At 35.7% G+C, this 14,250-nt stretch overlaps 1 protein-coding gene across 1 annotated transcript in view; it reads right to left on the minus strand.

Annotated features, from left to right (window-relative positions):
- Positions 1 to 14,250, minus strand: part of LOC136385025 (ovostatin homolog 2-like) — a 46,948-nt gene that overhangs the window by 8,472 nt on the left and 24,226 nt on the right. Inside the window, exons 18-26 of the mRNA XM_066355783.1 lie at positions 11,678 to 11,774; positions 10,684 to 10,912; positions 9,773 to 9,902; positions 7,675 to 7,793; positions 6,958 to 7,009; positions 6,163 to 6,246; positions 5,279 to 5,455; positions 4,057 to 4,138; positions 3,321 to 3,477 (exon numbers count right to left, since the gene is read on the minus strand). Of these exons, the coding sequence (XP_066211880.1) occupies positions 3,321 to 3,477; positions 4,057 to 4,138; positions 5,279 to 5,455; positions 6,163 to 6,246; positions 6,958 to 7,009; positions 7,675 to 7,793; positions 9,773 to 9,902; positions 10,684 to 10,912; positions 11,678 to 11,774 (1,127 nt within the window). The remainder of the gene's footprint in view (positions 1 to 3,320; positions 3,478 to 4,056; positions 4,139 to 5,278; positions 5,456 to 6,162; positions 6,247 to 6,957; positions 7,010 to 7,674; positions 7,794 to 9,772; positions 9,903 to 10,683; positions 10,913 to 11,677; positions 11,775 to 14,250) is intronic.

A 14,250-nucleotide genomic window follows, 5' to 3' on the forward strand; every position in this document is an offset into this window, starting at 1 on the left:
AACAATGGGTCAGGAGAATAGAGCACAAAAGAATAGCTTCATCTGAAATAAAACAAGGTATAAAAGAAACACTGAAATAATTATATTTCTCACAGAAATTAGGGGATATTTTATCGCTTCATATTCATTTTGAAATATCCCCTAATTTTTGTGAGCAGTATACATTATTCATAAAAAATACCTGACAATGTGGTTTTTTTTTTTTGGTTTTTTTTACAGAGACAGAGAGAGAGTCAGAGAGAGGGATAGATAGGGACAGACATACAGGAATGGAGATGAGAAGCATCAATCATTAGTTTTTCGTTGCGACACCTTAGTTGTTCATTGATTGCTTTCTCATATGTGCCTTGACCGTGGGGCTACAGCAGAGTGAGTAACCCCTTGCTCAAGCCAGCGACCTTGGGTCCAAGCTGGTGAGCTTTGCTCAAACCAGATGAGCCTGCGCTCAAACTGGCAACCTCGGGGTCTCAAACCTGGGTCCTCTGCATCCCAGTCTGATGCTCTATTTATTGCGCCACTGCCTGGTCAGGCTGTGTATTTTTTTTAAATTAAATTGTCATTAACTGATACTATCTGAGCAAAATCTATCAAGATCCAATGTGAGAATGAAATAAAACATACAATTAACCTCAAGTATACTGAACCCTTGGAGTAGTGAGTTATTTTCATGCTCGCTCATTCCTAGGAGTGATTTTTTTTTCAAAAATGAAATTAGTTCCAGTTATAGTTTTATTAATTTAAAATCATATTTGTTTGATAATCAATTTATGTAAACAAGAAGAACATACATTTGCCATTTTTTAATTTTGTCTTATACATTTTTAAAATAAAATTTTTTGTACAATCACACTCTGGATGGTCAGGAGGCATGAGGGCATAAATGAACGTTCATACTACTCAGAGAGTTAATAACATATATAACTGTATTTATGTGGACTGTTATTCAGCATGAATTCCAAAGAATTCATATGAAGAGTCAATTTTATTTTATTTGGTACTAATTTGAAAGAGCAAACAAAGAATTTCTTATGGCATAAAGCTTCCTAAACATCCCTGGAAAAATATCCCAGGAGGTAACAATGATCAAGTCTTGGATTCTTGTGGTGTGAAATTAGAAAAACATTTGTAAGCTATGTGGTTCGCAAACTGACTGTACATAAAAGTACCCAGGGGAACTTGAGCATGACGTAAACCCATATCCACACAAGAGATTCTGATTCTGAGTCAGAAATAAGGTACTCTATAAGAAAATGAATTTTAATGGGTGCTATAGTAATACTGATGGAGATAACACTCAGATGGCATGTGGGATTCACTGATCTAGCCTAAACCCCTTGTTTCATTTATTTAAGTAAAAGCTGACTTCTCTCTTCTTCAGAAAAAAATATTTCTGAAAAGCTCAGTTGCCAAAGTATAAATAACTGCAAATGTTGGGGCTTTAAAATGTAGGGACCCAAACTACCCACTTAATTTACGGGAAGTTTTAATTTTTTCCTTGCTTCTTTCTTCTGTCCAATTCAAAATGCAAATACACACAAACACACACGGTGATGGAAAACAGATTTGGCAAGATCAGACAAACTAAAATAGTGACCAGTAATGAATTCAATAAGAAGAAATGTGGAGATGTTTTAGAAAAAGAACATGAAAAATTTTGAGCTTCTACAAAAGAACAAGTGCTATTCTCTATCAGTGGCCTTCTGCTCTGAGGAATAAGTTTTAACTGGTTGAAAGACATTTTGTCCACACTACATAATAATAAAGCAATTTGAAAACAATTCACATTACAATTAAATACAGTGCACACTTGCCATTCATCCATTATCTGAAGTGAATTAGCTTCACGTTCCAAGCTCCAAGAACAGCAGTGGTGATGACAAAGAACACAAAGGAAAAGCTCAGGAGATTTCAGAAGGTATCAGGCCATGGTAAAACATTATTATCAGGGATTTACAGAGAAAAATACAAAGATTAGGGGAATAAAGGACACTGAGGACGGATGGAGGTGGGCAATCTACAAACAAAGGAAAACCAGAGGGAAAATGCCTAGTGATTTATTTAAATTGGATAGGAAAATGGAAGAAGTTATTACTGTCAAAGACATAATCTCATTTGCATTTTGATCTAGGGCATGTTAGGTCTTCTTGCTTTGACTTGAAAAGGTATTGGAAGAGTGCTTCATTGAAACAATGTAAAAATCACTAGATACTCTCCCTGAACATTCTCCTATCCAAGTACTAACCAGGCCCGACCCTGCTTAGCTTCCGAGATCAGACGAGATGGGGAGCGTTCAGAGTGGTATGGCTGTAGACTCCCTGAACATTCTTGTCACCCCTGAATACGAGTGAACTACCTACTCAAGACCCCCTTCCTTAACATATCTTCTGGCTTTAAATTTATGAATGTTTCCTCTCTAAGTTCCATTTCTTTCCCATTCTCCTATGTCTAGTTTAGTCTTGAAATAAATTGGTTTTATGAAAGGGCTCAAGATAGTAAGGCAGCTAACCGATTTGTGAGAGGTTGTATCTAGTGTAAGGTTTGGGTTCAGGGTGCCTTTAAACCTAGAGTCCCCACTGTGAGATTGTAGTTAATTGGCTTGCTATTCTCTTGCTTAATGGCTTTCTGGCCTTCACTTTGAAATGGAGCAGAAAGTTTACCTTTGCAGGAAAGTCAGGGAAAGCTTACATTGTGAAGGGACCTGGCAATAAGGGGAGTTTAAATCACAATAGTTGTTTGTAAAAACCTAGCCACAGGCTCAGAGGCTCTGTCTTCTGATAGCTGTCTTGCGATAGATCAGACCCCCTATTCCAACGGCAGTGCAAACCAGTGGGAGGAGGGCAAACTGGCTTGTTTGAAGCCTTGGCTGGCCTCCTTTAGACAGTTGAGCCGAGAGATAAACAGTTTGGAGAAACTGTGGCCCCACTCCAATCTACATACAAAAAAATATTACCTTGTACCTATAGAGACAATGACGTCAGCCGCTTTTTCCAAGACCCCTGACTGAGCTATAAAAACATTACTCTAACCCTCCCAATGGGCAACACAGCTTTTGGTCCATCTTGGTATGCCTATACCCAGGCGTTTAAAATAAATGTTCTTTCAGAGCACACTAGCCTTGTGTTTTCAGTTCGTCCACAGTTTCTACCTTTCATCTAGTGTAATGTTGTTGACTAATATACCACAAACTTATGCTTGCAGCAGATTCAGAAGGAGTAGTATTCACAAGAAAAGATATTCAAGTTCTATAGTATTTGGCCCAGAGTTAGGGGAGGTAGGCAACACAAAAGAGCAAGGAAAACCTACTTCTGTTAGTCTCTTACCTCCCAGGCATTGTTGAAAAGCTTGCCATCACTTTTAAAGCAGCCATTGTTTCCCTGTTTGCTTGAAAGCCAGATCAAAGTCTGTTGTTGAACTTGTTCATCAATGAAAACATATTTCTTCATGCCCTCTAATGTCTTAAAAGTAAAAGCACTGAGCCTGTAATGCACACCATCAGTTAGACAAAAGTTAGATAAGAAAGAAATGGTAATGTCAGCCGCTCACCAAATTCATCACTATTGCTCCCTATTGGTAATGGGCTAATTTAATTTGGTTAATGTTGACTGCAATGAATATTGATAGTGGCTCTTTCCTTTAGGTCAGTAAAATGTTTTAAATAGCAATATGTGAAAAAATGAGTAGTTTATACACAAAATTCTTGATATATACCAGTTGTTCATTAGATTATCCATATGTGTTAAGAGAGTGGGTGTAATTAGATGCTTTGGGGGCATCTAGTTCTACTCCCCTGAATCTACATAGGACTCTGAGAAATTCAGACTAAGTTGTGGCATTTCCATGGAGTTAACAAACAGCTGTCATTAAATTTTCCATGAGACTAGTTATATTATATCAGAACTCAAATAATCAATATTTTAGTATTATCTGATATACTTCTGAAAATTCACTTTGAAACTCACTTTGCTTTTAAATTTCCACTGAACTCAACTCTTCTCATTTTCTCATCAGCCCTTTTCACATTCTACATTATTTAAAATAAAAAATTTCATGTCTCACCATAGGCTTCCTTTCTGATTCTTCTGCCAAAACACACTATATGAGCCATCAGAGTTTTTGAAAGACAACTGTTTTTGGTAGCCTAAAATACAACATTGTAAAAAAAATTATTTTTTAATCTAAGAAACTTAGAAGAAAAGAATGATATACTACAAACCCTGTGTTTTGTTGTTAGACATAAATTATTAGATGATCATTTCAATTTAATTTCTGAAACTCAGGTTCTCTATCCATACTGAGAAAAAATAACTTCTATCTTATGGGATTTTAATGATGCTATGTGACAATATGGTTATAACAATAAAAGAATAAAATCACACACAAAAATGATATTACATGTGATTGACCCTAGCTCAATAACTAGTATTTCCAAAATTTCATTAAGGTTATTTTGTTCTCTTGAAAAGAAAACACAAATAAATCATACACCTGGACTTTTTCTAATACCACATTGTACAAGGTTTATACAGCTTTTCCCTACATATAAATCCAATCACTTCATAACAATGAAACACAATTGAAAAATAAATACAGAAGTTATAAATGAACCATATCTAGCTACTATTAATAGAAACAACAAACAAAGTAGTTTGGTAGCACTAAAAAAAACCACTGAATTTGAAATGTTACAGTTTTAAATTGTGAAACTAATGACCACAAAGTATTGAAGTCTAAAAAAGCCCCCAAAAGGCCCTGGCTGGTGGCTCAGTGGTAGAGCGTTGGACTGGCATGCAGGAGTCCCAGGTTCGATTCCCGGCCAGGGCACACAGGAGAAGAGCCCATCTGCTTCTCCACCCCTCCCCCTCTCCTTCCTCTCTGTCTCTCTCTTCCCCTCTTGCAGCCAAGGCTCCATTGGAGAGCAAAGTTGGCCCAGGTGCTGAGGATGGCTCTGTGGCCTCTGTCTCATGCGCTAGAATGGCTCTGGTTGCAACAGAGCAACAGCCCAGATGGGCAGAACATCGCCCCCTGGTGGGCGTGCCGGGTGGATCCTGGTCGGGCGCATGTGGGAGTCTGTCTGACTGCCTCCCTGTTTCCAACTTCAGAAAAAAAAAAAGCTCCTGAAAATACCTAAAGCAAAAACCAAAAACACAGCTCAAACTCAGAGTACTCCCATTCCACTTTCCCCCATGACAGGACCTTATCATAAAATTTTTTTGACATCTTAGTATCAGTAACAACTGATTTCATCTATTATGGACAGAAATTACTTAAATCTTCTCACCGTTAGATAAGAAAAATAAAGCCTTAGATTTAACTTCCTCTGATAATTGTTTAGTAGATTTCAGATAATCAATGACATAGGTATCAGACGCTAGCAGGGCGATATTCTGCTCTCCACATCCGTAGGGCATCTGGAGGAGATTCTCCAGATTCTGCATTGCAAGCCCTAAAACATCCCCTAAAAAGGAAAGCAGGAAGTCACTTAATTAAAACGGGATCTGAGCATTAAAAACTATAGATTAGAGAGGCATAGTAGAAGTAGAAAATATTTTAAATTGAGTCTAAAATGTGGAAACAAGGAAAATTTTCATGAAGTAATTCTAAAGAGGAGACAGACATGAAAGGTGAAATTAAAGGAGTTTCTGACATAAAAACTGTTTCTGAAAAATCTCATTACCAGAGAGGAGAAGGTTATGAAAGTGAGTTTGCTTGCTTGTTTGTTTTTGAGAAACTGACCTTATGAACTGTAAACTGTAATCTAAACCTTTCCCCAAAAGTATTATTGCTAATGATAAAGAGGTTTGAATTTTGTAAATCAGATTTCTCCTATTGCTGAAAAAATTTCCAGCATTTATAATAAACATTATTCTGATTCTCCAAGGAGGAGTTTAATATTTCAGATTAATAAACTACAATAAACTCTTTGTTTTCTAAACACCAGTTATCATCCACCAGAACAAATGTGTCCCAGGAACATGGATTTGAAAACAGTGCTGCTGCAGTTCCTTCAGATTCCCATGTGGAAACAAGTTTAGAGAACAATCCTCAACAATGATTCTCTTTAATGATAGCATAAGACATTTTCTCCATCTTGTTATTTAAAAGACATTGTAAAGATCATCTCAATCAAGATTTTCAGGTCACTGTGAAATTTACCCAACTTACCCACAACAGTGAAAAAGGCCCTGGCTGATCCTTCTACCACATTGTTTGGCAAATCCAAAACAATTGGCTTGGAAGCTTTGGTGTCTGGAAAAAAAATATCAAGAAAATAAATAATGTGATGACTGGTGGGACAACTGTATTATGAAATATATTACATTATTTATTTTTATTTTACCAATTGTTTGTTAGAAGAGATAAATTTGAAGTTTTGATCTGGCTTAGAATAATAATACATTCAGAAGTGGTATATACATCTGTGTGTTAGATAATAGCCCCTATTGTCCGTTAGTTCAGTGCCTATACTACTTTGGTATAAAAAGTGTCAAAAACTACTGATCATGACATATATAATAATATACACAATAGGTAAATCTTGGAGATGCCTATTAGACACTAAGATCATATCATTATCATCCAGATAAAACAATAGCTGTTATGGTCATTAAGCAGACAATCGAGGGGCAGTAATTTATCAATGGATTATTTCATTCCATGAGTACAAAAGCAAAGGTTGCATTATGTGTTATAGTCAGCTGATAAAAGAAGGCAAAAACATACAAGAGAGTAAAAATAGGCTGTGGTAGATCAATGAGTTGGGTGAACTAAAAAAAAAAAAGGAAGAAAATATCATAAATACTATAGTTTTTGTTGGCTCAAATTCTACCATAAAGATAGGACAAAAAATAAAAAAATCTTCCATTAGTTATTTAGAATGAAATCTTGAATGTACCCAGTATGATAAGTGTTGATAAATATTCTTTAGGACTAATCTGACCACTTAAAAGATCCTCTTACCTTTTGTACAGATAAGGAAACTTTGAGTCACTTCTTTTTCAATACCTTCGGGCTGTCAAAGAGTAAACAAAAATAAGCACAAAATAATGAGTCTGGATCATCCTTGTATAAAGGAAATCAAGCATCAGCTTACATACGTATAGCTGGACATGCTTATCTCAAAAGAAGATCCAGTCATGGTCCCCTTCTGTTTATGTCTGAAAGTCACTGTGCATTACCAATATCCATTTTAAACCCTGTGTTCCCATAGTTTGGAAAGAGATAACTTTGATGTCATTTCAGGACACTTTGAACTCCTCTGATTCTGTCTAGCATCCCTAATAGACAAAGGGTCTCACAGAGCAGAAACAGGCCAACAGGTGAGGATGGTGGAAACAACATAAAACTGTAGGACAAATAGATTTGTCTTGGATTTGAGTAAGTTAAAAAAAAAAAAAAAAAGGGAAGTGATGAATAATAAGTACACAAGAAACATCATGGGTCAGGAGCAAACAAAAAGTCATCAAGTCTGTATTAAGTGATAAATTTTATGGTCCTGGGTCAGGTGTTAGTTAAGAGAAGGGTGAATTGTTTGAAATTATTTAAAATGTCATGTCTTATGTCATAAGTAACTATGGTCAATTAAATCTCTTCAAAGAGAATGTCTTTTAATATTTAACTTATTATATACTGTTTATTTCTTATCTGGAAAAACTTGATAGTTTTGTATGTACATACCTCTACCAACAAACTCTTGACCACAGTATCTTTCCAGTTTAGGTTTTGTTGCTCAGTTGTTCCATTTGGGCAAGCACTGCTTTGTTTGGACTCAGCAACTACAGTGATATTCATTTTACCTACAAAACATTTCCAAACATAGGTTAAATTCATAACTGGCCATTTCTATAATGGGGAATTTGAAGAGCCTGTGAACCACATTTTGAATTGGATAAACTAAATTCAATCATATTTTTGCTTAGACAAAAATACCTTCCTCTTTCTTCTGACAGGAAATAATTTAATATATTCTGTTTTACTTGTTTTAAGATTTCTTATATTAAATAAGTGATTTATTTTCTTAATTAGAACTTAAGAAATTTTGAGGAAAAATAATTCTACAAAGCCAAGTGAGAAGATTCTTTGATATTGTTTATAAAGGTTATATAGAACAATATAGGGCCATAATATCAGATAATCAGGGCTCCTAACTTATCCCAAGATTATATAAACAAAAATAATAAAATACGAGATAGTGGAAAGAGCATTGGACTTAAATCAAATGCTAGCAAGAAATCTTTTTTTTTTTTTTTAACTCCCTGGGATATCATAGGCCAGGTACTCAAAACTAAACTCTGGTTTCTTTACTTGTAAAAATTAGAGGATTAAAAACATAATTCTTTTGGTTTAATATTACCTATATACTTATATATCTATATACACAACCAAAATACTATTCTTGCTTTTTGTTTCTTTAAAAGAAAACCTTGGAACTTCACTTTTAGAACTGTGTCCCCCACTTAATGGCATAAAACTACATGCCAGTACAGTATTCTATCTTAATTGCCAGGATAAGAAGATTTTTAAGACCTTGTGTAGCAAGAAAAATTCAGAAACTTAAAATCTAATAGGAAAAGTAGTCTTAGGCAGATAAACATCACAGGTAAAGTAATCTAAAAAATACTCTTTATTGGTGATGGAAGGAGACTTGACCTGGGGTGGTGAACACACAGTACAATTAATATATATGATGTATCATAGAATCGTACACTTGAAACCTATATAATTTTTTAACCAATGTCACCCCAATAAGTTAATAACTCAAACAAACACAATAAATATGGGACATGAAATAAAATTTTAATGACAATTTTTAAAATTAGTGATGATAACCATCATGCATCTTCCACATCTGTTATTCTTTGTTTCCTGGACTCTAACTTTTTCCTTATGTTTTTAAGAAGATGGCTACAGATTTATTTTTCTTTTCTTTTTTTTTTTAATTTTCTTTTTTTTTTTTTTTTTTACAGAGACATCCAGAGAGAGTCAGAGATAGGGACATACAGACAGGAACGAAGAGAGATGAGAAGCATCAATCATTAGTTTCTCGTTGCGACACCTTAGTTGTTCATTGATTGCTTTCTCATATGTGCCTTGACCGTGGGGTTACAGAACACCAAGTAACTCCTTGCTCGAGCCAGCAACCTTGGGTCCAAGCTGGTGGCTTTGCTCAAACCAGATGAGCCCGCGCTCAAGCTGGTGACCTCGAGGTCTCGAACCTGGGTCCTCTGTATCCTAGTCTGACGCTTTATCCACTGTGCCACTGCCTGGTCAGAACAGATTTATTTTTCTATATTGCAGGTAATATGCACTGAGACAATGCTTCTTGGTGTTTGATTCTCACTTAAGTGTTCTGTGATATTGGGGTCTCTTGATATATTTAGTAAATTTGCAAATCCTGGCAATCATTGTGATTGAGGAACAATTTTTGTATAGGTGACATGTGTTCATGATGATAGGTAAGAAAACAAACTAGAAGTAAAGGAAATTGGTCAACATTAATGAAAATGGCTTTCATTTGGTATAGTTTATATAGACTTGAAAAGTCATACATATTAACTAACATATATATTATATTTTGACCACAATGTACTTTTATACAAATATTAACTACCAGAAATTAGATTATAAAAATAAATTTTTAATTGAAGATTAAAAAATAGAATTAAAAATGTGATGGAGAATGTTGTTTGTATAGAGAATTTAAGGAAAATAAATAGAGGCAATAAAAATGAGTTAATTTCCCATGAGAAATTTGCATAGATACATAGCTGCTTACCCAATGTCTTAGGTATAAGGGTCCAGACATATGTTTTCCTCTCTCCAGCTTGAATAACTTCACTGCCATTGTTTTCAGAGGTGCGGATATTTGCTTCAAAATTCTGAGATGCTTCCAGGTGAACAGAAATCTAAAACGAAGTCATGAGAATGAGGGTGGCACTCTAAATACTTAGCTGTTTTTTGTTTTTTTTTGTATTTTTCTGAAGCTGGAAACGGGGAGAGACAGTCAGACAGACTCCTGCATGCGCCCGACTGGGATCCACCCGGCACGCCCACCAGGGGCGAAGCTCTGCCCACCAGGGGGCGATGCTCTGCCCCTCTGGGGCGTCGCTCTGCCGCAACCAGAGCCACTCTAGCACCTGGGGCAGAGGCCAAGGAGCCATCCCCAGCGCCCGGGCCATCTTTGCTCCAATGGAGCCTTGGCTGCGGGAGGGGAAGAGAGAGACAGAGAGGAAAGAGGGGTGGGGTGGAGAAGCAAATGGGCGCTTCTCCTGTGTGCCCTGGCCGGGAATCGAACCCAGGTCCCCCGCACGCCAGGCTGACGCTCTACCGCTGAGCCAACCGGCCAGGGCCAATACTTAGCTGTTTTTATTGCTCCTCCCATCTTGAGAAAATTCTGTTTTATCTATTTTAAGTTAGCAGAGATAAATGATACCAAAGGACTCTTCTCACACAAAAATAAATACAGTAGAACACATATTATAAAATGATATTCTCAAAGCAGTATTTAAATCATGGCTGTGAAGGAAAGCAATTGTTTTTGTTTGAGTGCTGTGGAAACAAGTCATCACTTTATAATACCATTTTGCATTTGAAAATGAAAAGAATATGGCAATATTCAAAGAAAATATGAAGGATTTTTTTTTGCCCTTGTTAGAATTTGTCTCTAGAGTGAAGGGAACAACTTACCTCTACACATGTATTCAGGTAACTGAAGACGTTGACAATCACATCAGATTGTTCGTTTCGAACCATTGAAAAGGGTAGGGTCATTTCAACAAAGAAAGGTTGGGAGACTTCCAGAGCAATTGTTGATGAAATGCCAAACCCAGCATCACCATTCACACAGAAGCCATTTGTCTCCCATCGAGTTATAGTATCAGGGATGAGGAATGAGAGATTTGCTGAGCCTGAGGAACTACAAAAACAGAGTCTTGATAAAATGAATATTTTGTCTAAACCAGAAACTTAAATTCAGTCCAGAGCAAACAAGACAAGTAGTAACTGAAGGTTAAAATTGAGTTACAGTGTTTAGATAGACATTAGATGAAGGTATTGAGAGCTTTATTTTTATGAAATTTAACCTTAATAAGGTCACCTTCTTTTAAATATTACATTTTTGGTGACAGAGACAGAGAGAGACAGAGAGGGAGATAGATAGGGACAGACAGGCAGGAAGGGAGAGAGATAAGAAGCATCAGTTCTTCGTTCTGGCACCTTAGTTGTTCATTGATTGCTTTCTCATATGTGCCTTGACCAGGGGCTACAGCAGACCAAGTAACCCTTTGCTCAATCAAGCCAGTGACCTTGGGCTCAAGCTGGTAAGCCTTGCTCAAATTAGATCAGCCCACGCTCAAGCTGGGGACCTCGGGGTTTCGAACTTGGGTACCTCCATGTCCCAGTTCAATGCCCTATCCACTGCGCCACCTCCTGGTCAGGTTTATATTACATTATTTTTTAAAAATTGAAGAATGTTTCATCTATCTGCATAAAATTAATAAACAAGAAACAATGCTGGAGAATAAAATAAAATAAAATATGTGGTCAGCTTATACAAATGAATGGTATTACATCTTTTACAAATATGATAGTGCTTTATATACCCAGAAATAAATTTTAATAAATCATAACAAAAAATAAATAAAACAAAGACATAGCACAGAGAAAACTATTGAACGCTCACTTGACACTGACGAGATCCCATATCCACGTCTCTGGAAAGTTCATTCTTACTGTTTCCATTATAGCCCATTCCATAGAGTCAAAATTCTCCTTCGTGACTTCACCAGGTAAAAGAAAAGAGAAATGTTTTATTTTGAAAGAATAAAAATACATGTTTCAATGACACAAGCTTATAAGTTACATCTTTAGTCATTATGCTTAGTGTGAAGCAAATTAAGAATTTGCTTTTAAAACTCATTACCAATAAATGTACATCTCAACCTAGGCATAAATATTTTGATGCTCAAATCTCTCTCATGATTAACAACAAACAGTCAGCTATATTGTTCCTCCACAGCCAATTTTAGGAAAAAATGATGTCTATTCACTGCATCAAGTTTCTCATCTGACATGCCTGCCAATTTTATTATGCTAACACGACTTACCCTAAAGCTTTTAATGATGTTAGTATTGTTAATTCTAAAGAACACTTTTTCACTTTTTTGGCCTCTAAATTATATTTGACATTCTTAACCACTGTGTCCTTTTCAAGAGTCACTATTGTTAACTTCCATAATACCAGTTCCTTTTAGTTGTCTTCTTATCTCTTTTGCCATTCTCTTTTGAAGAAATAATCTCTTCATTCTTGACTTGTTGCTAAGAGGTCTGTTTCAGGTCCTCTTTTTTTTATTGTATCTCTGCATTGATGTCCTCACACATGGCTTCATTACAATACTTAAGTCAAGATCTCTTAATCTGTGTCTCCAATCTGGACTTCTCTTCTGAGCTCCATGTTCTACATGCAACACTTCTGTACATGTTTCTTTTTGGATGCTGTACACGAATTTCAAATTAAACTGTTCAAAAAGTAAATTTTTTATATCTTCCCCTTCTTCTCTGCAATATTTCCCATCTCCATGACAGGTAGCAAAATCTACCTACCTACCCAACTTGGAAATTTAAGACTTGACCTTAACCCAGACCCTTACATTCTGCATTACTTATCATAACCACCCAATGGAAACTGCTTTTTCATTAGTAGTCTAAGAACCATTGTTTCTTAACTCAATTATTAGCTTTATAATATTTCATAAAGTTTTAGACAAAGTCCTAATCCTTTTTTCCACAGAGCAGTCAGAGTTATCTTTTGAAAACTCATATTAGATTCATTGTGGAACAATCTTATTTTTCATTTTCTGTTGCATAAGGTTTCAGAACTCTTTCTATATATGTCTGTATCGCTGATTCCAAATCTGAAATCTGTTTTTTTGGAGCATGCTCTAGTTTTTATGCAATTTTAATTTCTTTTTGTTATAGTTAATGTCATGCATTGGTTTTTAAATTGGAGTTAAAGGGCAAACGACTCTTGGATTAAACATAACCACAAGGTAATTAATGTTTTACAAACATCACTTTTATATAATTGTAGTTGTTTTTAAATGTAAAAAATTATTATCTGATAAAAACATCCTATTTTGTTTTAAGATTGAATCATGGCTTCTTTGAGTAGGCATAAATGTAAGAATAGTCCTGACACCTTCTGTTACATATGTGGCTGTTACACACTTCAATGTCAAAGGCGCAATATTTCATCATTTGTGACATGTGCATATATTGCCTATTTTCAGCAGTTTCGATTGGTTATTCAACTCATCTGTGAGAAGATTATAATGACATAAAAATTGTCCTCGATTTTCTGAAGTATGAGGAGCATAACTGGATCATTTGTGTGGATCTTAAAATGGTAAATTTCCTGTTAGGACAACAGAAAGGGTTCACGAAGTATCCTTGCTTTCTGTGTTTGTGGGACAGCTGAGCTCGGGAGAAACACTGGACACAGAAAGAGTGACCGAAACGTGAAGCTCCGGAAGTAGGGATGCAAAATATTGTGAATAAATCTGTAGTTAATAGAGACAGGATCATTTTTCCCCACTTCACATCAAACTTGGTTTAATGAAGCAGTTTGCTCAGGCTTTGAATAGAGAAAATGAATGCTTTCAACATATTATTTCTGCTTTTCCTGCCTTGTCTTTCGAGAAGATAAAAGCAGGTGTATTCAATGGACCTCAAATTTGAACCCTCATACGTGACGAAGAATTTGCCAGGAAGATGAATAAGGAGAAGAAAGCAGCATGGCAGTCTTTTGCGGTAGTTACAAAGAACTTCCTTGGCAACAAAAAAAGCAGAAAACTATGAACTTCTGGTTCAAAGGATGCTGTTGGTTTTCTGCAACATTGGATGTAACATGAGCGTTAAGATTCACTTCCTGAACAGTCACCTTGATAAGTTTCCCGAAAATCTTGGAGCTGTTAGTGATGAGCAGACTACTGCTGGAGCATCAAATGAGATTGTCTTCAACAAGTACACAAATGCAAGAGCTACAAACGCAAATTTTTGCCTGAATAAAATTTAAATAAGTTTTACGCAAATTTTATGATTAAAATAAATGTTTTAATATGTTCTATTTTGAAATTGTGGACAAATTCTGATGTAATCATATCTTTTAGTGTATTAGTGTATTTACTGCCTTATATAAATTATTATGTTTTCACAAAGATGATGTCCAAGAAGACATTCTACTTCATTATGTTAAAC

The sequence above is a fragment of the Saccopteryx leptura genome, chromosome 1, assembly GCF_036850995.1.
Source record: "Saccopteryx leptura isolate mSacLep1 chromosome 1, mSacLep1_pri_phased_curated, whole genome shotgun sequence".
Lineage (NCBI taxonomy): Eukaryota > Metazoa > Chordata > Mammalia > Chiroptera > Emballonuridae > Saccopteryx > Saccopteryx leptura.